The sequence below is a fragment of the Mobula hypostoma genome, chromosome 5 (assembly GCF_963921235.1).
Source record: "Mobula hypostoma chromosome 5, sMobHyp1.1, whole genome shotgun sequence".
Taxonomy (NCBI): domain Eukaryota; kingdom Metazoa; phylum Chordata; class Chondrichthyes; order Myliobatiformes; family Myliobatidae; genus Mobula; species Mobula hypostoma.
The window spans coordinates 153902852-153927641 of NC_086101.1; the positions used below are offsets into that span (position 1 = coordinate 153902852).

Consider the following 24790-nt stretch of genomic DNA (forward strand, 5'->3'; position numbering starts at 1 on the left):
TGCTTGAGCTATGAGTTATTAAGTAATTATCACTTCATCACAGTGTTGCCTTACTACATAATAGAAGTATGCATTAAAAACCCTCACCAACAATACATCTTGGTGCATGAGTATGTATAGAGAAGCCAAGATTCATGTTGGCCACACCCATGTTGTAAAACACAGGGAAAGAAGTTGGGATTAACATCTTGATTTGATTTGATTTCCCACAAATCTTCCTCCTCCTTGTTCTGGTGTGACCCTTTCATCCACTTTCACCTCTTTTGTTACTGGTAATTCTCTCAAAAATTCAGAATTGTTCCTTGAAATGGAGACACGAACTTTGTTCTTGATTCTCTCTGATTGTGATGTACAATCTTGTGCAAAATGCTCCAACAGCATTTTTCACCAGGTCTTGCTTTTCTTTTTCATCACTGAGGTGCTCCTATGCAGGAATTGCAGATACTTGATAGATGAGCTCTGCTGGTATACTGTAAATGTAAATTTGCATTTGTGCTCTATTTACATCATTGGAGAAGCATCAAAAACCATTCCCTGCCTTCCCTATTGAAATTTGTATGAGACTGAAAGCAATGTTTCAGCAGATTACACAGTGCTGTCAGAGAACTGACTGAGGAGGTATTTTCTGATGCAATTTCTTACTGCAGTATTAACACTTTGGGGAAAGTTTGCAACTTTTATACTGGAGCTCCATTAAATATACATGATAAATGTTGGGCATTGAGTACAGAAACTCAGTTATTGATGAACTCAACTCTTAACATTCTGCTTTATAGTTTTCTTGTCTTGGGAAGCTTTTAAGATGTGCCTTGGAAATTTATGTCCTTCTCTGCCCTTCCCTCTGAGAAGTAGTTAAGCATTGACAGAGGACAAGAGATGGCCTCTGTCAGAAATATGCCCTCTTTTTGCAGTGTTAACAGATGCTTTTTCCATTTACTAGCACCATCTAATCTAGATCCAGCTTCCGTGCTCACGCACCGAGTCAGGATGCTGTGTTGCAGTTGTTCACGAAATGAATATTGTGTAGAGTTTTAGTCTCCCTGTGATAGGAAAAATGGCATTAACTTGGAAAGAGTGTGGAAAAGAACTTATGAGAATGCTGTCTAGACTCAAGGGCCTGAGTTATAGGCAGTGGTTGGACAAGTAAAGACTTTAATTCTTGGAGTGCAGGAGACTGAAGGGAGGCCTTGTAAAAGTGTGTAAAATCATGAGCATAAATAGAGTGAATGTAAGCCATCTTTTGCTCAGGGGAAAGGAAACCAAACATGGAGGTCAGGCTGAAATTGAGAGGACAAGGACCCCACAAGGATTTTTTTTAACCCTGAGAATGGTGCGTATATGGGAAAAAAATGCCAGAGGAAGTGGCTGAGGCAGATACAATAGCAACATTTAAAAGATTCTTGGACAAGTACATGGATAGGAAAGGTTTAGTGGGATATGGGCCAAATCTAGACCAATGTTACTAGCTTAGGTTGGCACCTTAGTTGATATAGGTCTTTTGGATTTTCATGATGTATTACTCCATTACAATTATTGCTTTGCAATGATCATAAATAAATTTGAAAGCTTCATAAATAAATGCAAATCAGTCCTATCCCAAACAAATTTCTGTCCAGTTAATACTAAGCTCAATTAGCATATAAAAAGATATTCTGGATTCATCCCTCTTTTCCAGTCGTGATGAAGGATCTTGGCCCAAAATGTTGACTATTCATTACCATGGATGCTGTGTGACCTGCTGAATTCCACCAGCGTTTTGTGTGTATCGCTATGGATTTCCAGCATCTGCAGAATCTCCTGTGTAATACAAACACTGCCCGTAAGAGGATGGAGCAACATCACATGATTAGTTATCAGTGTTCGGGCCAAGGATGCTGCATGTTTGAAGCACGTCAAAGCAAATCACCTAAACAGCCCCTTTAATGCAATCCTGAAGGTTTGCTTTTCTTTTTTTTTTGAAGTTTTTTCATATCAAAGTGAGGAAGCATACAGGTGATTGCCAAAGCTGGAGCGGGTGTGTGAGGCAACTAGTCAAATGAGCTGGTGATACATTGGTACCATTGGGCTTGTGCTTTAATAGATGCTGAATGAACAATGATGAAAGGTAAGAGGACTGCATGGCTTTGAGTTAGAGAATTTATTGAAATATGCAGACTTGCAAGAGGCCAGATGTTGAGAAGGTAGTTCGTGTCATGGTAAAGTGTCAAACTCTGGCCCTTAAAGATGAAATTGACCGAGATTTTAAAAGCTGCTTTTATACCAAAAAGTTCTTCAAATATTCACCCTGCCCACTTAGGGTAGAATGTGAGTCAGTTTTGTCTGTGCAGTCATCTGAAGCCCAAATTTATCCAGTCTTTAGCCCCAACTTTTCCCCTTGATGATTTGAAAGTTAATGTCACTTTGATTATTTCTCTTTCTCCTGAAAACATAAAAAGATCTTTGTTCTCTCTGTGTCAATTTGTTTTTAAAGTTTGACAGCACAGAACTAGTCCATTAAGGAAATCAAGGAGGCTTAATTAGAGGGCACTGGGAATGTGAAATTTAATGTTTCATTGAACTTTCAACTTTGAATGAGGGAAAACCCTCTGTCTTCAGGGATAGTCACGTGCCTTTTCTAGATGCCTGCCACACGATCCTCCCAAGATGCAGCCCTTTGCTTATTTAATTCGAGCCGAATGTCCTGCAAAGCAGCATGCTGATCAGTAGTTCCACAAGTCTCACAAGGCATTTGTTATAAAAGTATTTGTAATATGACATGAGGGACAGGAAAGAAAAATACATTTTAAACATATAATTTTTCAACTGTGTTATAATTACCTGAATCTTTGAAGATTTTAAATTGTTAGGTATGTTGCTCAAGTACGATTCTGGACTCTGAATTACATTGTTACACAGAACACTGACCCAAATAGTAGAGGCTTTCTTCAAACTTCCCTTCATCTGTGCTCGTCTAAATCTATTGGCGTGACCTCCTGTCCCTTTGTCCTGCATGTATTTACTTAGTCCCATTTTAAATGTACATCTGTATTGTTCACCCCATCCACTCCCAGTGGATTGAGTGCCATATGTGAGTACTCCAAATTCTACTAAACTTTCAACTTGATTTTTTGAGGATAACAAATTTGTTCTTTCTGCAGGTGGAATTTGGGTATAAGAAAAATACCCATTTTTGTTAAAACAGCAAACATTACAGTGCAGGGGCAGGCCATTCAAATCACAATTTCTGCACCAACTATGCTGTGGAATTAAACTATATTTTTTCTGCCTGTATACGATCCATATCTCTCCACTTCCTGCATATTTATGTGTCTAATGGCCTCTCAAAAGCTGCCATCGTGCCTATTTTCACTGCTCTCCCCAGCAGCCAGTTCCAGGCACCCAATGCTCTGTAAAGGAAAAGCTACCCTGCACATCTCCTTTAAACTTTTGCTCTCTCACCTTAAATGTATGTCCCCTAGTATTTTGCATTCCTACGCTTACCTATCGCTTGTATAAACTTCTTTCAGGAAATTTGTTAATTATACAAAGTGGGTGATGATGTAATACACAGATGTTTGCATTGCATATTGATTGTGGATTCTAAAAGTGACATCAGATGATCTGCTTCAGTTGAAGCCTCTGGACCAGGTCTCTCCATAATGTATCGCCATGGGATCTTGACCATTCATTACTTAAGCCAGGTACTGTAAAGGAAGCCTGTTGTTCCTTTTAGCTTCTTGTGGCATATTGGGTGGCATTTTTTGCTATTTTCATAGCATTTGTCTGTTTTTTACAAGACCAAGTTGCTAGCTTGACGCTGAACCCAGCATGGATGGAAAGCCGGTGGATTCAAACCCGGGGCCTTTTGCCTCGAAGTCTGGTGCTGATACCGGCACAAAGGGAGTCTATCATTGCCTATTTATTACCTCCCAATTTGGACATGGACCTAATGGTGTTAGATTCTCAAGAGAATCTCTGTGGAGTAAAATGTAACTTGGACAGTTTGATAAAAAGGAGTCTTCCTTTATCAGCTTGATTGTCTACAGCCTTTTCTATATGGTTTTTCTTCCATTATCAAAGTTTACAGCAGGATATTTAAAGGAGTTAGCAGGATATTCCAAGGATTCGGAAGGATATAGGCTATTCGGAAATGTGGGCACAAAAATGGCAGTTGGTGTTTACTTTGGACAAATTTGAGATGTTAAACTTTGGCAGGTCAAATGCAAGAGGGAAGTATAGAGTAAATGGCAGGACCCTTGAGAGAAGTAACGTACAAAGAGATCATGTGGAGCAAGTCTGTTGCTCCCAGAAAGTGGCAACACATATGGTCTTGGGTCACACTGCATACTTTCCTTCATTGGTCAGGACATTTAGGATAAAAGTTCCAATGTCATGCTGCAGTTGTATAAAACTTTATTTGGGCAGCATTTGATTTGTGTACAGTTCTGGTCAGCTGATTAGAGGAAAGATGTGGAGGCTTTAAAGAGGTTGCAGAAGAGGTTCACCAAGAGGCTGTTTGGATTGGAGTGTATTAGTTGAAGGGTTGGTCAAAGTTGGATGTGTTCTCTGAAGTGTCAGAGGCTGAGGGGAAACCTGATAGAAGTTGATGAAGTTATGAGGAGCATAGTTAAGCTACAGAGTCGGTCTTTTCTCAGGGATAAAATGTCCAGTCCTAGAGAGAATGCCGGCCAGTTGTGCAGTGGCATCATGTTCCTGTGTTTGAATCCAGTCCAATCCTTGCACGCTTTCCATTGGTGCCAGGTTGAGCGCTGAGCTAGCAACTTGGCTTCGTAAAATAAAAGGCAAATGCTACGGAAATGGCAAAGAAAATGCCACCCAATACCGCGAATGGGAAGAACAACTAGAGGGAATAGGTTTAAGGTGCGAAGGAGAGTGTTGTTTATTTGCTTGGTGCGGTAGGTACCTGCAGCAGACTGTTGGGGAAAGTGATGGAAGCAGCATTTAAGAGGCACAACAACAGGCTGGGGAAGGAGGCACAGAGACCATTGGTAGGCTGATGAGATTAATCTGTTCAATGCAGACGTTGTGGGATGTCCTGTCTTCTGTTCAATGTTCCATGTGCGAAACCTGTGCAAAAATAAATGGCTCCCCGACATCTTCATTTATTCCTCCCAGACCTCTTGCCATTTATCCTGTCTTTATTGCTTTTCTTCTTTCTCCTTGGCCTCCTGTTTTGACCCGAGTTCACTCTTTCCATTTGGTTGATGTCACTTAGAACTAACGTACTGAGTTTACCTCTATCACACCTCACTTCTGGCCTGTTCAGTTCAATACTTCAACATTCCTGCCACTCCTCGGCAAGTACATTTATTTGTCAGAATCAGAATCATTCAGAATCAGGTTTATTATCACTGGCACATGGCATGAAATTTGTTAAGTTAGCTTATAAATTTATTAATTTATGCATTTGTTATTCATATCTGAATTAAACACAAGTATTCATGAGATTTTTTTGGGGGGGGGAGAATGAATACACCAATTTTTCAAATAAATGCCACATCTTGTTGCAGAACAAAACACAATGGGTTGTTTGGCATGACTAAAAAGTTATTTGGGCGCTTCCTGGCATTGATCACCAGCCTGATGTGATTCTGTATGAAGGGTGGGTTGGATGATCTCATTCATTATGCAACACTTCTCAGGGCATTGCCAACATTGACCCCATTGTTGTGGGGACATCTGTCCTTGTATATTTCCATAATTAATACATTTCTAGGCTATTTCCCATGTGTCGCCTTTTTTTCCTTTCCCTTCCCAATAAATTGCCAATCCCACTTTCCTCTCCATTCTTCCCACCTACCCCACCCAGCCTGATACTAACTTCCACCAACACAAAGTGCTGGTCTTCCCTGATTTCCCTCAAGAGCCCGTGAATCAGCTGCCTTCCACTTCCCCAAGTGTGGGTGTTTTTCTTCTCACCTCCACCTCCAGTTTCCCCTTTCTCTTTCCCGTCTTTCCATTGAATAGTTAACTCCTGTCTCTGTATAATTGCCAGTGATAGCTCTTTTCTCATCTTTTTAGACTGCTATTGAAGGTTTTTTTGTGCACTAATTCTTTTTTTTATTAATGATACGTTACACTGCTGCATAACTTACTAGTTACCTTGTTTAATAATTTAGCTGTCTGTAATGTATCCAAAAGAGTCAGGAACATGATACTATGTTAAATATTTAGAGGGAGGAAATGCCATTTTTATGAGATAACATGCATTCTATTGAAGACTGATGCCCAGGTTTGGGCTGCTTATGAGAGTGAGAACACAATGTGTACCTTCTACTGGATTGGTGAACAAATTATCGAGATGAGGGATTGATTTCAAATGACAATTAACCATCTTGTTTGTTTGATGTTACAGTGTCTTTGATCTTGCTGAAAGAATGCTGCTCATTATTTAAACGTGATCAGTAGAAAGCAGATTGAATTATTTTATTACCTCAAATTAAAGACAGCCTGCAGAAATCAGAGTTAGTGAAATCTGAAATAATATAAAGCATTTGGATTTGTGTTGTGACGGGCAGCAGAGAGGATAGTTTACAAGTGAAAAAAATCCTTATCTTTGTCCTTCATGATCTTATTATAGATGTATATAAAATCATGAGTGGCAGAGACAAGAGGAATAGTCTTTTTCCAAGGATAGGGAAGTCTGAAACTAGAGGGCAAAGGTTTATGGTGAGAGGGAAGAAATTTAAAGAGAATCTGAAGGTTAAGTTCTTCACACACAAGATGGTGGGTATGTGGAATGAGCCACCAGAGGAAGTGGTGCAATAACAAAGAAATTTGAACAAGTGTGTAGATAGGGAAAAAATTACAGGGATATGGGACAATGGGACTAGCTGATGCAGGCATCTAGGTCAGCACGAATGAGTGGGCTGAGGGGTCTTTTTCTCTGCTGTATAACTCTGTGACTCTGTTGCATAAAATAGCCATATTTTAAAAAGTATTTTATTAGCTCTGAGTTTTATGAAGTTTTTAAAAAATGAGCAAGTTATTATAAATACAATCTTTCCTTTACATAGGGAGTGAGCTTGTTTATCTCTGAGACAAACCTTTCAGATGTGTTATGAAACACATGCTTCAAGTAAGATGGTCATTAGCTTTGCATTCCTATATGTTCCACAATACCATTCACTTTTGGCTTGAAACTGATGGTTGAAGTTATTTCTGAAATGGTGTACAGAAACCAAGTAACATGGGAAACTGGTACAGATGAACAAAGTTAAACAAGAAGCTCTCAGTCTTTGGTTAAAAAAATACATTTCATTTTGCCATGTTCTGTATTTTGCCAAAGTAGGATATTACTGTGGATTTTGTATCCTTTGACTTGAAAGTGGAAGCTGATTAGGGCAGAGAGGCAAATAGTTCCTGAGTGGGTAGGACAACCAACAGGATTTTTGATTAATGAGATTACAGGTTTAAGAATAAAGTGGATTAATTGAATGTCAATCAAGCACGGAAAACAAAACAAGGAAGGAAAGAAGAGTGAGTTATTATTTAAAGGTTCTTAAAGAAAACTTCAATCACAAGTGATGCCCGCAACACTGGACGTAAATTAATATCCGGTAAGAATCACCATGTTGTCAATAGTATACCTTGGTGCTAGGCCTTTCAGTGAAGTATTTGGGTCAGATCTACCATGGCATTGCATGATCTATGTATTGGAGTGGTGAAGCAGACACTAGATGTCATTTTAGCAAAGCAGACTCTGAAGCAATATGACATGGACACATTGGATGTTTGTTTATAACTAATTCTCTCCTGAAGATATCACAAACTCCATTATCCTTGATTTTGATTTGACAGTAAAGTCGACTTAGATTGTTTGTACCCAAATAAACCATGTGTTCCACTGACTCAGTTTCAATCCTGGATATTAAATAAAATAGAAATCTCAGCCTGAACCTGTACACTGAGATGTGTTGTTTGCATCCCAGGATTTGTAATAGATATTCGATATTAACTATATCAAGAAATGCACTGATCTATCAAACGAGTTAAGTTATTTGATGTACCCTGCTAATGTCTTGCACAGGTCTTTACATACGTGCTCAAATCCACACCCAGGATACACCAGTGTTGTTCATATGTTCATACAAATAACTATGGTTCAGACTCTTGGAAACCCTATATCTTGACACTTCTTCCAGGACTCATTCATATTCTGTTCTAATTTCTCATGCACTTAAAGGAAAGAAGAGTTTTCCCTTTGCTGCCAATTAGCATTTGTTTTTGTCACATGAAGTACAGCTTTCGATAATAAATCCTCTAATCCCTTCTTCAGCAGTGATCTATGTTAATGTAGAATTCTGATTGGTAATGTATTACTTATCACAGTGACTAAACAAGATGCATTTAAACAGGGTTCTGCATATAAAGTTAAATGATTGTAGCAACAATCCCCATATTATGTAGCATTCTGGTCTCCTTTACCAACAAAAATATGCTTAGCATCGATGGAGCACGGCAACGATTCAGCAGACTGAATCCTGGAATGTTAGATTTGTTCTGTGAGCAGAGGCCTAATAGACTGGGCCTGTATTCTCTCGCATTTAAGAGAATGACGAGATCTCAATCTTACAGGGCTCGACAGGCTGGAAAAATGAAGGTACGAGGTAGAGTCTCAGAATAAGGCTAGGCTGCTAAGAACTGAGATGAGATGTTCCTTCACTCAAAGAGTGGTGAATCAAAGGAACAAGAGGGCTGTAGTACTTCAGTTCAGTGAAACCAGTGATAAATAAATTTCTGAAGATTAAAGAAATAAAATGGTATAAAGCAGGGAAAGGAGAGGTACATCAGCTGTAAAGTTGATGAATGGCAAAGTCATCTCAGACAGCCAGTTGACCTCCGACTGCTCCGAATCCTTGTGTTCTGATGTAATAAGTGATTCAGTTCAATTGCTGCTCACTAACTGAACTATAATGGAATCCTTTTAAAGTTGGTCAACCAAAAACAGTGAAGTCATGTTGTCTGTTCTAGCACTTTATGTCCATCTCCTTAATGTCATTTATATGCCTGCAACTTGTTTCCAAGATCTTTTCTCAATTAAGATCTTGTTTCAGTCCTCGATCATTGGCTCATATAAATTAGTTGGCCACGAATATATGAACCTTTACCCCAATTAATCAAGTGCAGCTTGTTTCTGTAAACATTAGGGCTGAAGGCAATTTGTAGAAAGCCTTGAAGTATTTCTTCTTGAACATAATACTGTGTGATCATTAAAGCAATGTAATTAAGACATTCTGTTAGCGTGCTGCTGCCTAATGAGAATTTGTTCCTCATTTACCTGGATAAAACTCTGACATTGCATTTAGTAATCTAGTTGTATGTTGGTCTAACTATACAAGCGGATTAAGAAACCGTTGATGCTGCAATATCACAGACAGTATGCTTGCTTCATTAATGAGTCTTGAAAGAATAGTTTCTATGCAGTGGATCATTCATGCATTTCAAAAATATGTGCTTTTATTCAAATGAATTTATCACAAGAATCATATAATGTCGCTTTCTAGATTATGGTGCTTCATGATTGTATTTGTTGTCATCTGCTTGAGGCTCAAATTGGACAAGATTACACCGATTGTAATTGTAACCAAATCTGTTGGAAGGGGAATGGATGGGTTGAGGCTGGGGATCTGTTTTATACCTTGAATGAATTTACTCTCTGTTGTCTTAAAATTGGAGTAAACTATTTTATCTTGCCATGGATCTTTTTAAAATGCCAGTGATTGTGTTACTAGATGATGTTAGTCCAAATGCAAAACGCTGAAGTTCCTAGAAATCTCAGATATAATTGAAAATGTTTGAAACATACATGTGGGTCAAATAGTAAATCAGAGGAAAGAAACATAATAAGCCTTATGTTTATAGTTTGACATCTAAATTGTCCAAGGCTGGTGATAAAGCAAAATTACAAGGGAAGAGGATGGGAAGAAGAAACCAAAAGGTGGCAGGAGTGATTGAGTCAGAGAAGAGGTGATGGAACACAAAGAGTAGTGGTAACAATAAAAAGAAACATGTTTCACCCTCCTGGAACTTTGATAGATCTCCCTTTGTTCACATCCTCCATCCCTTCAGCCTTCTAATTCAATGGATCATCTCCCACTCTCCATCTTTGCATTTCCACACTCTTTTCTACCTTCAACTCCCTTCAGGATCTCAAGGCACTTTGCCTTGCATTATTATTGTATTTATTCTGAATTATCTTCACACAGGTCTCAAGTCCTCAGCTTTAGGAAGCATCTAACAATTTACTTCTCTGATAAGGCTCGGATCCCCAGAATTCATTTTGTGGACTGGGCATTCACATGGACTTCTTTCATTTATGAATACTGCTGTCAAATCTCACAACACTGCAGAATCCAGAGGCAGGTGGTGACCCACAGCATAGAATGTCCCAAAGCTAACAGTTGCCCCATACCTACTCTGCTCCTGTGCCTCTGACTTTGTGTACTGAAGCTCAATGAGCAGCAGGTCATCCTTTGATTGGACACATGGCAGCTTTCCAGGTACGACACTGAGTTCATCGACTTCAGATAATGATTTGCTGCTCACACAATTTACACCTATCTTGCAGTTTATTATGTGTCCATTTTTTCTCTTATTAAATTAAGTTAAAACATTGGAAGTGTTGTCAACTCACTCAGTGGGTCAGGCAACATCTATGGAGGAAAATGAGACCATTCATCCTTCAGTATTTTGTGTGTGCTAGTCCAGGCTTCCAGCATCTGCACACTCGCTTGTGTATCAGTAGTGCCTCAAACTAAGTTTTCTTCTGTTTCATTTTACAGCCTTTAACCGAGCTCCTGTCCCAATGGCTGTGGTGAGAAGGGAGCTGTCCTGTGAGAGTTATCCAATTGAACTTCGCTGTCCTGGAACCGATGTTATTATGATTGAAAGTGCTAATTATGGAAGAACTGATGATAAAATCTGCGATGCAGATCAAGCCCAGATGGAAAACATTCAATGCTTCTTACCAGATGCCTATAAGATAATGTCACAGAGGTAAGTTTGATGCTTGTGCCTGGTTCTTACAATTGGTTATTATGTTCATTAATTTAATGGCAAACTTGTTATATGGGTAACAAGCTTGCAACAATAGTCCTACACTGTGGTTTGCCTGAGATAAGCAATGAATAATTCTTTACATTCTTTCTACCAGCCAGTAAATCACAACCAGATTTGTGTTCAAGGGATAGCAGTAAAGAGACCTGAATCCTGACAATTATAAAGGCAGAATATAACAGCAGTAAAGCCTGTTTGTTCTGGAAGCACTACGCCAGGAAAAATACAGCATTGTCATTTCTTACTAATTTCCATCATAATTTTAGTTTATGAAACAATATAATCTGATGGAAGCCAATAGTTTCTTTCGTCAAAAATCCGCCTACATTTGACTTGTTTATCTGGAATTTCGGGCAGGTGGGGCTCGTCAGCCTTGGATGGCAGCCCACCCAAGAGAAGGAAAACTCTTATTTTCAACCTACGCAGCCTTGCAGCCATACCCACCCATGGAAAAGGCTTTGGGAGTAAACCCCGAGGAAGAAATCCAGAGCCGGGGTCCCTAAGGCAGTTTGATGTTGTTTACAACTTCACTCTGGCGACCTGTGACAACACTGGTGCCAAGATGTATCAGCGCTTGCCCTTCCCTTGGATTAGATCAGTGATGTGGAGAGGGGGAACCCACTGCATGGGCATCAGCCAGTTCTTCAAGTCTTCCCACCTGAGTTTTCACCCTGGAGAGGACACAGTCCAACAGACGCATAAACCCATTATTCCCTGGGATCAACAACTTCCTGCTACCACGACTACTATCTGGACTTGAAATGATCATCCTTTCTTTCTATAAATCAGAACCACATTCCAACAGTTATTGGTTTAAGTGAAATTATGCTGGTTTGATTTTATGTTCTTGTGTATTCTGAAGGTTGAAGACTACATTTTCAATTCAAAACCCCGTTGACAGTGATGAAAAGCACCTCATTTCATGGGTTCCTTTATAGTTTCTGTAAATAGAGTGTCACATGTAGTCTTTTGCTGAAGTGCAAAAGATTTTATTATTGTTGTCATATGTCTTGAAATTATTTTGAAATTTGCTGTAATTTGTAATGGTGTTCAGGCTGTATATTTAGTTCATACAGTTAAGGTTCTGGTTGGTGGCAATGCTTTCTGAATGCCAAAATTGCCCTCCTGCTGGGGCTGGATATTGCCTCGTACTTGTGTGGCACAAAATTTACTTATAAGCTGGAGTGTTGACTTGGTCTTTTTTCATTATTAGCTACAAATGGAAGTAATTATGCAGTCATCCTCACCTTTGAGTTTAGGTTGGCAGTGAAATTGTTGGATCCAGGGAATACCCTGGAAACTTAACTGCCCCAATCAGTAATGAACTTTAAAACTATGATGGAAACAAAATGACCTGGAGAAATTAAAAGTCATGGGAAATTGGCATCAAAAAAATGATGTCATGCTGACGTGTCATTGTAAATGTTGTAACATACAAGAAAAATCAACTTGTGTTGTGAGTGCTTCCTTTTTGAAGTGCTTCAAGTATCAGAAATAAAGTATGATCTCGTTACCAGATCACCATCCACGTTGTTAATGTTGGTGTGCCCTATTACATTCAGTTGCACGGTTTAAAACAGGAAATTGTTCTTTTATTAGTCAGTTTGCTAATTAAAGAATGGAATAAACATTCCGTGTTTGTTACTTAATAGTTAAATCCATAAGGCACACAGGAAGGTCTTTGTCTCTTTTGGTCCCAAAGTATCTAATCTCAGGACCTTCCAGTGTTGACTTGCTTTCTTCCAAACACTAGCTTTTCAGAGAAGTGTCTGAATAGCCTAATTTTCTTGAAAAATATTATAACGATGCATGGTTTATTAGTTATTATTTCAACTTTAAGGATTTCATTCTGTCACAAAATCTGAAGTGCTGGTCTTTCCTGAAGTTCTTTTTGTCTGGTTTCAGACTTTCAATGAATGAATCATAGCTGGGTGTCAGTGTTTAATTCTTTGTAGAATCTGTTGATTGAAAGTACAATAATTTTACTTTGAAAGTATTTAACATTACAGTGTTTATTGTTCAGCATTTCAAAGTGCTGCATTGTTAAGTCATGAATTTTGTGACCTAGGTGTTTTATTATAGCACATTTTGAATGAACAATTGCAATGCACAATGCAATTATTTTATCTTTTATTTCCCCCTCTGTAACTGGTCTTCTGCCAATTGGGTACTTCAGTCCTGGACACAGAAGGTTTCTGATTTTTTCATGGTCATTGCATAATTTCACTGCACATCTATTATCTGTGCTCACTCCCCTGTCACTTCAGCTATTTTTTTTCAGTTGCTAACCCTTTGCGTATCCATTTAGGCGATTAGTCGCTGTAAATTCAGTGACAAGAGGTAATATTAAATTTTCAGATCAAGAGCTGGTTTTGACAGAGGAGCACTCAAATGTTGTAAACAGCTTTCAGTTCATACTTGAGGAAAATTTATTAACTGGAACCATGGTATAATGAGGAAGATTTAAGTTTTGATGAGCTTGGTAGCTATAGTGACAATGTGAAATTAGGCTGACGCCCTGCTCTTTGCAGCAGAGCAGTTTATCAGAGCCTCTCCTGTAGTGCAAATGTGGAGTTTGTTAATTGATATTTATAAGGTCATGTGATGAGCTGTCATTTCCATTTCATTTGCACAGAGCTCAGCTTGCTTCATTGTAGTACATGTGTAATTGAACGGCTTCAAAAGGCAAAAAAAAAATGGCAGGCATCTATCAAGTTGGCTTTTTTCTTTGCACGTCTATTCCACAAGGAAGGAGTTTGTCAGGAGAAAAGTGGAACACTTTTCAATATAAAGCATTCCATCTACGACATCACGAGGAATTCTGCAGATGCTGGAAATTCAAGCAACACAACTCAAAGTTGCTGGTGAACGCAGCAGGCCAGGCAGCATCTCTAGTAAGAGGTACAGTCGACGTTTTGGGCCGAGACCTGACGAAGGGTCTTGGCCCGAAACATCGACTGTACCTCTTCCTAGAGGTGCTGCCTGGCCTGCTGCGTTCACCATCTACGATATGTTTCTTTTTCATGATAGTTCACCATCAGTACCAGTACAATTAGCGAGTCACTTTGTGAGAGTAATGGAACTTGTATATGTTGGAGTAATGCTAATTGTATAAAGTAGGTGACACACCAAGGCAAAGTTTCATTTAAACCCTGCTTCCAAATGTAAGGACCCTTCATCAGATCTTAAGGGTCCCAGACCTGAAACATTAACTACTTCTCTTTCCACAGATGATCTCTGAGTGTGTCCAGCATTTTCTGATTTTATTTCAGAATTCCAGCAAATGCAGATTTTTGGATTTCCAAATGGAAGGGAACTGGACTTTGCAGCTTTGAAGCAGGGAGAAAACAATAATAACTCATATTTGCATTACTGGGAAAATGTATCACTTAAAAACATTTCCAGAGATTTTTCCTTACAGGGAGAGTTCTTCACTCTGAGCACAAGTACAGAGGAGGCAGTGGTATATCCACAATTCTTCCAGTTTGTATGTATGTATACAAGAGGGAAGGTATCATAAAACTATAAATTAATACTTTTGTGTAAATTGAGTAAATGTGTTTCAAGTTTCATATAGAACAAAACAGAAAATGACCTCTTGACATATTTTCCTGAATAAATTTATTAATGTATTCCCTTCTTTTAATAAAGGGGAATGTTGCTGCTGTATTATGATACTTGGAATAACTGTAACTCAAATATTGTCTGCCAGTTTAATTTTTCTATTTAAAAGAGGATATAATGTAAGCGAGGAAGTGCAATGGGGGGAGGGGTCACCAGATTTATTCCAAGATAATTGTGATTTGTCCTTTGAGAAATAACCTCAGCAGTTTTGCTTAGACTTTCTTGGAATTAGAAGAATAAGAAGTGAACTGTTTGAAACAGGCAACTTTTTTTTAAACAGCTTCTGACATGACAGATACAAGAACGGATGGCTCATCTTGGTGGGTGTTGAGTGTCAGGGCCAATTGCAAAACAAGCAGGTGCGCATTCAGGGCTGAGATGAGAAGAAACTTTCTCACCTGGAGCATGGTGATCTTTGGAAATCCCTGCCAATGGACTTCGTCAATGTTTTGTTGCTGAATGAAGACAGAGGTCGAAAGGTTTTTGGATATTTGGCGAAACCCAAGTCATGTGTAGTCAGTGAAGGAAAGTATTGATGAGATAATAAAAGTCATGATCTTGAAAAAATGGCAGGTTGGGTGACAGGAGTTCTAAATCACTTCTGCTTCATATTAGGTAATTTTCTTCCATCTGTTTCATCAGTAATAGTTGAGTGGAGTAACAGGTGATTCATTCAGTCTTAAAACTATAAAATCTTTGGAAGATGGAATTCAGAGTTCAAAGTAAATTTATTATCAAAGTACATATATACCACAGTTTACTACCCTGAGATTCATTTTCTTGCAGTCGTTCACAGTAGAACAAAGAAATACAACAGAATCAATGAAAAAAACTACAAACAGCCAATATGCAAACGAGAAACTGCAAATACAATAAATAAATAATACTGAGAATGTGTTGTAGCATCCTTGAAAGTGAGCACATAGGTTGTCGAATCAGTTCAGAGTTGAAATGAGTGATGAATACCACATCGGTTCAGGAAGCCTGATGGTTGAGAAGTAACAACTGGTCAAAAAGAAGCCATTCATTCTATCATACCATTGGCACGCAGAGCTTCATCCGGTTCTCTTTTGAATCTGTTTCTGCCATCCCTTTGGGCAACGGGTTCCAGACCCTAGCAAATGCAGAATCAGTATCAGGTTTATTATCAGCAGCATGTGTCGTGAGATTTGTTAACTTAGCAGCAGCAGTTCTATGCAATACATAACATAGAAGGAGGAAAAAAAATCAATTACAGTATATGCATATTGAATAGATAAAAAATCATGCAAAAACAGAAATTAATATATATTTAAAAAGTGAGGTAGTGTTCATAGGTTCAATGTCCATTTAGTAATCAGATGGCAGAAGGGAAAAAGCTGTTCCTGAATCGCTGAGTGTGTGCCTTCAGGCTTTTGTACCTTCTACCTGATGGTAACAGTGAGAAAAGGTGTAATAACACTTATAAGAGTGTATTATAGACCACCAAATGGGGAGCGAGAATTGGAGGAGCAAATTTGTAAGGAGATAGCAGATATTTGTAGTAAGCACAAGGTTGTGATTGTGGGAGATTTTGATTTTCCACACATAGACTGGGAAGCCCATACTGTAAAAGGGCTAGATGGTTTGGAGTTTGTAAAATGTGTGCAGGATAGTTTTTTGCAGCAATACATAGAGGTACCAACTAGAGAAGGGGCAGTGTTGGATCTCCTGTTAGGGAATGAGATAGGTCAGGTGACAGAGGTTTGTGTTACGGAGCACTTCAGGTCCAGTGATCACAATGCCATTAGTTTCAATATAATTATGGAGAAGGATAGGTCTGGACCCAAGGTTGAGATTCTTGATTGGAGAAAGGCTAACCTTGAGGAGATGCGAAAGGATTTAGAAAGAGTGGATTGGGACAATTTGTTTGATGGGAAGGATGTAATAGAGAAATGGAGGTCATATAAAGGTGAAATTTTGAGGGTACAGAATCTTTATGTTCCTGTTAGGTTGAAAGGAAAGGTTAAAAGTTTGAGAAAGCCATGGCTTTCAAGGGATATTGGAAACTTGGTTCGAAAAAAGAGAGATATCTACAATAAATTTAGGCAGAATGGAGTAAATGAGGTGCTCAAGGAACATAAAGAATGCAAAAAGAATCTTAAGAAAGAAATTAGAAAAGCTAAAAGAAGATACGAGGTTGCTTTGGCAAGTAAGGTGAAAATAAATCCCAAGGGTTTCTACAGTTATATTAATAGCAAAAGGATAGTGAGGGATAAAATTGGTCCCTTGGAGAATCAGAGTGGAAAGCTATGTGTGGAGCCAAAAGAGATGAGAGAGATCTTGAACAATTTCTTTTCTTTGGTACTCACTAAGGAGAAGGATATTGAATTATGTAAGGGTAAGGGAAACGGGTAGGGAAGTAATGGAAACTATAATGATTAAAGAAGGGGAAGTACTGGCACTTTTAAGGAATATAAAAGTGGATAAGTCTCCGGGTCCTGATAGGATATTCCCTAGGACCTTGAGGGAAGTTAGTGTGGAAATAGCAGGGGCTCTGACAGAAATATTTCAAATGTTATTAGAAACGAGGATGGTGCCGGAGGATTGGCGTATTGCTCATGTTGTTCCATTGTTTAAAAAGGGTTCCAAGAGTAAACCTAGCAATTATCGGCCTGTGAGTTTGACGTCAGTGGTGGGTAAATTGATGGAAAGTATTCTTAGAGATGGCATATATAATTATCTGGATAGACAGGGTCTGATTAGGAACAGTCAACATGGATTTGTGCGTGGAAGGTCATGTTTGACAAATCTTACCGAATTTTTTGAAGAGGTTACTCAGAAAGTTGATGAGGGTAAAGTGGTGGATGTTGTCTATATGGACTTCAGTAAGGCCTTTGACAAGGTTCCACATGGAAGGTTAGTTAGGAAGGTTCAATCATTCGGTAATATTGAAGTAGTAAAATGGATTCAGCAGTGGCTGGATGGGAGACGCCAGAGAGTAGTGGGGATAACTGTTCGTCAGATTGGAGGCCGGTGCCTAGTGGTGTGCCTCAGGGATCTGTACTGGGTCCAATGTTGTTTGTCATATACATTAATGATCTGGATGATGGGGTTGTAAATTGGATTAGTAAGTATGCAGATAATACTAAGATAGGTGGAGTTGTGGATGATGAAGTAGGGTTTCAAAGCTTGCAGAGAGATTTAGGCCAGTTAAAGAGTGGGCCAAAAGATGGCAGATGGGGTTTAATGCTGATAAATGTGAGGTGCTACGTTTTGGTAGGACTAATCAAAATAGGACATACATGGTAAATGGTAGAGCATTGAAGAATGCCGTAGAACCGAGGGATCTAGGAATAATGGTGCATAGTTCCCTGAAGGTGGAATCTCATGTGGATAGGGTGGTGAAGAAAGCTTTTGGTATGCTGGCCTTTATAAATCAGAGCATTGAGTATAGGAGTTGGGATGTAATGTTGAAATTGCACAAGGCATTAGTGAGGCCAAATTTGGAGTATTGTGTAAAGTTCTGGTCACTGAATTATAGGAAAGATGTCAACAAAATAGAGAGAGTACAGAGAAGATTTACTAGAATGTTACCTGGGTTTCATCACCTAAGTTACAGAGAAAGGTTGAACAAGTTGGGTCTTTATTCTTTGGAACATGGAAGGTTGAGGGGGGCTTGATAGAGGTGTTTAAAATTATGAGGGGGATAGATAGAGTTGATGTGGATAGGCTTTTTCCATTGAGAGTAGGGGAGAATCAAACAAGAGGACATGAGTTGAGAGTTAAAGGGCAAAAGTTTAGGGGTAACATGAGGGGGAACTTCTTTACTCAGAGAGTGGTAGCTGTGTGGAACGAGCTTCCAGCAGAAGTGGTTGAGGCAGGTTTCATTTTGTCATTTAAAGTTAAATTGGATAGTTGTATGGACAGGAAAGGAATGGAGGATTATAGGCTGAGTGCAGGTCGGTGGGACTAGGTGAGAGTAAGCGTTCGGCACGGACTAGAAGGGCTGAGATGGCCTGTTTCCGTGCTGTAATTGTTATATGGTTAAAAGGGCATGCCCTGGGTGCTGGAGGTCCTTAATAATGGACACTGCCTTTCTGAGACAACACTCCTTGAAGATGTCTTGGGTACTTTGTAGGCTACTACCCAAGATGGAGCCTACTTAATTTATGACTCTTTGCAGCTTCTTTCAGTTCTGTGCTGTAGCCTTCCCACCTCCCCCACCCGCCCCCCCCCATATCAGACAGTGATGCAGCCTGTCAGAGTGCTCTTCACTGTACATCTATATACATCTATAGTGTATTTGTTGACATACCAAACTCCTACAGACTACTAATGAAGTATAATTGCTGTCTTGCCTTCTTTATAGCTGCATCGATATGTTGGGACCTGGTTAGATCCTCAGAGATCTTGACACTCAGGAACTTGAAGCTGCTCACTCTCTCCATTACTGATCCCTCTATGAGGATTGGTATGTGTTCCTTCATCTCACCCTTCCTGAAGTCCACAATCAGCTGTTTTGTCCTACTGATGTTGAGTGCAAAGTTGTTGCTATGACACCACTCCATTAGTTGGCATATCTAGCTCCTGTACACCCTTTTGTCGCCATCTGAGATTCTACCAACAATGGTTGTATCATCAGCAAATTTATAGATGGTATTTGAGCTATGCCTAGCCACACAGTCATAGGTATAGAGAGGGTAGAGCAGTGGGCTGAGCACACACCCCTGTGGTGTACCAGTGTTGATAGTCAGCGAGGAGGAGGTATTGTCACCAATCTGCACAGATTGTGGTCTTTTGCTTAGAAAGTCGATGATCCAATTGCAGAGGCCCAGGTTCTGTAACTTCTCAATCAGGATTGTGGGAATGATGGTGTTAAATGCTGAACTATAGTCAATGAACAGCATCCTGACATAGGTGTTTGTATTGTCCAGGTGGTCTAAAGCCGTGTGGAGAGCCATTGAGATTGCATCTGTCGTTGACCTATTGTGTCGATAGGCAAATTGCAGTGGGTCCAGGTCCTTGCTGATGCAGGAGTTCAGTTTAGTCATGACTAACCTTTCAAAGCATTTCATCACTGTAGATGTGAGTGCTACTGGGCAACTCACATTATTCTTCTTAGGCACTGGTATAATTGTTGCCTTTTTGAATCAAGTGGGAATCTCCCCCCATAGCAGTGAGAGGTTGAAAATGTCCTTGACTACTCCCGCCAGTTGGTTGGCACCAGTTTTCAGAGCCTTACCAGGCACTCTGGGGCCTTCCGCCTTGTGAGGGTTCACCCTCTTTAAAGACAGCCTAACATTGAGTTCCAGGACTGAGATCACAGATCACTTGTGCAGCAGGATTTTCACAGCTGTAGTTATATTTTCCCTTTCAAGGCGGGTATAGAAGGTGTTGAGTTTATCTGGCAGTGAAGCATCGCTGTCATTCATGCTATTGGGTTTCAATTTGCAGGAAGAAATGTCTTTTAAATCTCTCCAGAGTCGTCGTACATCTCTACAAGTCATACCTGGCTTTCTGGGTCACCAGCCTTGAACGATGCACCTCCTGGTTCATCCACGGCTGTTGGTTTGGGAATGAACTGCAAGTCCTTGTGGGCACAAACCCATCCACAGAGGTTTTAATGAAGTCAGTAACAACTGCAGCACACTCAATTGTCGCACATATTTGAATTAAAGTTTTTATTCTTTTTCCAATCACTTCAGTTCCTTCTTGATATTAATCCCTCTACTACTATATTAAGGTCATTCATAATTTTGAACATCTTTAGCACCACTCCAGTTGGTCTTTTCAAGAACAATTCCATCTTTCCCAGTTTCTGTTTAACAGATTTCCTTCACCTCCACACATTACCTAGTAAATCTCTTTTGGACCTTGGAAGTTTTTCTGTCTGTTTAGGGTGATGCCCACAATGGAATACAACAGTCCGATTGATTTGTAAGCAGTTCTTTGTGAACATCTGTCATAACTTATTTGATTTTGTTCTTTGTCTTAACAGAACCGAATATTAATTCCAACTTTCTACACAGTTTGTGCTTTTACTTGCAAAGTTTTTTATTCATGCTTGTGTTATGTTTTGCTGCCTCTCTTCATAAGTTGTATCACTTTATTTATGTTGTCCCTTCTCATTCTTCCAAACAAATTCAATCACTTCACACATCATGGTGTTTCGTTACATTTGTTTTGTGTTATCTTTTTAATGGGTCTGTTAATGACCTGTCTTCTTCAATGTTTGTCATTTACCACATTTTGGCATTAACTGCAGCCTTTGATATCACATCCTGTAAACTGAAGTCCAGGTCATCTAATTTTATGATGGGGACCAGTAGTTTGTGATCACTGATAATGGGTATTGTGTTCAGTTCTGGACACCATGGAGGGAGGAACTGATGAAGGATATCAGCAACTTAGTTTCTCCCATTGATGCAGCTGTACCTGCTGAGTTCCTCTCACACAGGGGTTCCCAAACTTTTTTATGTCATGGACCCTTAGCATTAGCCAAGGGGTCTGTGGACCCCAGTTTGGGAACCCCTGCTCTAGCAGATTGTTTGTTATAAAATGCAGTTACTACCTATGGTGGTGCTTCCATTTCCAAACTGTTGTCTATTCCTGTTCTATTTGTCTTTCATGCTGCAATTATATGTGATTTGACACACCTCAGAGAATGATGCTATTTCTGTGTGGCTGTAAGATTATTATCATGCTGAAATGCAAGAATAATCAATTTCACAATGAAAGTCTATTGAAATCATATTTGTAGGTTTTAATTTGATTAATTTATTTTAAAAAGTGCATCAGTTATTACTCTTTAATATTTGGCAATAAAAATAAATTTACGTGACAGCTTTATTTTGTACAGCGGCTGTGTATGTATGTAAAGTAGCTGATTATATGATATAAGCTGAAAATTATGGTCTGGTTGTTATTAGCATAAACAGAATCTTTTCTTGCTTGGGACCAGAAATATAGGATTGAGCCTTTGTGCTTAGAAAGCCATGAATGAGAATGTGACTGACTATGTATAAAATCACAAGGGGCATAGAGCAGGTCACTGCACGGTCTTTGTTTCAGTGTTAGGGAAACAAGAGCTAGAGGACGTGGGTTTGAGGTGTGAGGCGAGAGATTAAATAGGAACATGGGGGATGGGGCAGCTTCACAGATGGAAGAGTGTACCTGAATGAGCTGCTAGATGAAGTGGCTGAAGCAGGCAAATAAACAACGTTAATAACAGGAATTCTGCAGATGCTGGAAATTCAAGCAACACACATAAAAGTTGCTGGTGAACGCAGCAGGCCAGGCAGCATCTCTAGGAAGAGGTGCAGTCGACGTTTCAGGCCGAGACCCTTCGTCAAGTTCTGACGAAGGGTCTCGGCCTGAAACGTCGACTGCACCTCTTCCTAGAGATGCTGCCTGGCCTGCTGCGTTCACCAGCAACTTTTAAATAAACAACGTTGAAAGGTTACTTGGACAGATACATGTATCGGAAAGGTTTAGAGGTACATGCGCCAAATGCAGGTAACTGGGGCTAGCTGAAATGGGAATCTTGGTTAGCATGGTCCATTTCCTCGCTGTATGACTCATGACCAGTGACTGGGTTCATTATATTTCCCTGTAATTCTGGAAACCATCTGGAAAATTAAAAAAAAATCTATCTGCCTTTGAACTTCAACGAGTGATCAATCAGCATTTGTGGATAAGTTTCAAATTTCTTTCAAACTTTGTTCATACCTGTGTGTCCTAAACTTGCTCTTAAAATGCCTGGCCCCAATTTTGAGACAATACTGCCCTTGATCCCAACTCCCTCAAATGATTGGATTGGCTTTTCTCATTACCACCTCAATTCTTTTTTTATTACTTATTACACAGAAGCCATTTTGTCCAAGGAAGCAACCCCATCAGATCTACTCCCTGCATCCCAACCGCTTCTTCTATCTCCCAGCTGTTTATCAACCCTCCTTTAATTCTTTTACTTCTCAGTTATTTTAAAGGGAGAGTTATGATGCCTATTCAACCTACCATCATGTCTCTGGCATTGAGAGGAAATTGGGGAAAATCCACAAGGTCACACAGAGAGAGCCAGCAAACTTCACACATGCAGCACCAAAGACTCAACATCAGGCCAGGGTTACTGCGGCTGTGTGGTGTCAACAATCAATTCACATGCTGAATGATTGTATTAAATAAAAATGGCATGCAGTGTTGTTTAAGTTATTCACTGAATTTATTGTTCATTGGATAATAAACTATTATCTAATTGTTATCAAATCATGACTTTTATATGCAAGGTACACTATATATTTTAATTTGTATACCATATGAAGGATAGATTCAAATATAGCTGCCCTTATAGACAACTACAATCAAATTGCTCTATCTCCAACTAAATTCCAGGGAGTACAACAATTTCTGTGTAATTTTCCTTCATAACTTAACTTTTAGACTCCAAATATTAAGAATCAATCTTGTACTCCCTCCGTATACTAACAGTTTTTCCAAAGTACAGTGCTCAGAAACTTCTAACTGAACTCCTTTTATGATTTAATGAGGAGTTTGCAAAGCTGCAACTTCTGTCCCTTGTACTCTGGCCCTAAACATCATTATTCCATTAGCATTATACTAGTTTTCTAAACTTCCTTAAGCCACTTTAACAATCCAGATATGTGGACCACTGACTCTCCTCAGACCTGCACAGCTTGTTGATAATCATCCTTCAGAAATTAGTCTGTACTATCGCTTTAGGGCGTGTACACACACACACACACACACACACACACACACACACACACATTTAATACAGATTTGATTAATTCTGAAAAGCAGTTATAAGGTTGGCTGCTTTGTAAAGCTTGGCTTGGCTCTGTCAAGTTGCTTATAAAAGGAAAAGATAATTGTGTACAATTTTTCATTTTGAAGGAACAGTTCTCAACTTCTCAACTTAATAGAATATTGGCATTAGCAATGCAAACATTTATTATATTGCCAGTTAAGAGTTGTTTTAAAACTTTGGATGGAAACCATTAAGTAGTGAAGGAATTACACTCAGTTGCATTTTTCCCATTTATTTTTATTATCTCTTGAGATTCATTCCCTCTGCCCCACCACCCCTTGACTGTCTGCTTCTTTTCTAGATTGCTATTCATTTCCTCTTTTGCAAGTACCATTGCCAATAACAAATGAACTTGTCTGTTGTTGCTTTATTTTCTGTTTCCAATGTGTCTGCACTGCTCCTAACCATCATCCTGCTTGCATTCTCATAAACCTTGTTTGTTGATTCTGATATCTTTCAGTAATTTCTTCACATTATTGTTGTACCACTTGCCATCTGTTTAGTCACCTCAGATGGCTCATAGTATCTCTCCCAGTTTAAAAGTTTTGTTTGTTTTTTAGACTCTTGTATACTTTTTCTGCTTGGGTTTATTTTGTCCAGTGCTGCATTTTCTTTGACAAATGGAGCTTGTTTCTCTAAGTGATTTGTATTGGTTCAGTATTAAAGTCCTTTGAAGACCTTCCATTGTTTTTTCAGCTATAATTATTTTCCCCTGTTGATTAAGCTAACCTTACAAGTCTACCTTCTGGTGTATGTTGGCTGGATTTCAACATTTTCAAACCACACACATTCAAGTCGCAGGAAACATTATTATCAGAACTAATTGTCTTAAGTTGATGAATTTCCCATGGTCTTGACTGTCTCTGAAAGGAATTAAATCTTGGTTTGTTAAAACATGCTGAAAGATTGCAATCCCTTGTCTTACTAAGAATGACATGTAACACTATTCAGGTTATCCGTTGAATTTATTGTTGGGACTGTTATCAAATCATGACTTTAAAATAGTCTATCCGTAAGATGTATGAGGATGTTTTAATTTATTAAAATTATATAGCATTTGAGTGATAGATTCAAATTATAATTGCACTTTCTAATGTATTTCTAGTGATGTATTGCCAGGATCAATCAAACCATGATGCCTGACTGATTTTTTGCTCACAGAGTTGTCATTATCTATAACGCTGTGGCAGAAACATCATCTGTGCTCTGAATTACCCTAATAATTATCCATTCGTTGCATAATAAAAACGCAACAGCTTGATCAAATCCAACACAAAAATGTGCCCACTAATGCCTGTGCCACACCACTAACAAAATTAC

The 24790-nt window shown here is 39.1% G+C and overlaps 1 protein-coding gene across 3 annotated transcripts in view; it reads left to right on the forward strand.

Moving 5' to 3' along the window:
• The window catches only part of adgrl3.1 (adhesion G protein-coupled receptor L3.1), a 587214-nt gene that overhangs the window by 264753 nt on the left and 297671 nt on the right, over window positions 1-24790 (forward strand). For all 3 annotated transcript variants that reach the window (XM_063049189.1, XM_063049191.1, XM_063049192.1), the window contains exon 4: window positions 10785-10998. In XM_063049189.1, the coding sequence (XP_062905259.1) occupies window positions 10785-10998 (214 nt within the window). The remainder of the gene's footprint in view (window positions 1-10784; window positions 10999-24790) is intronic.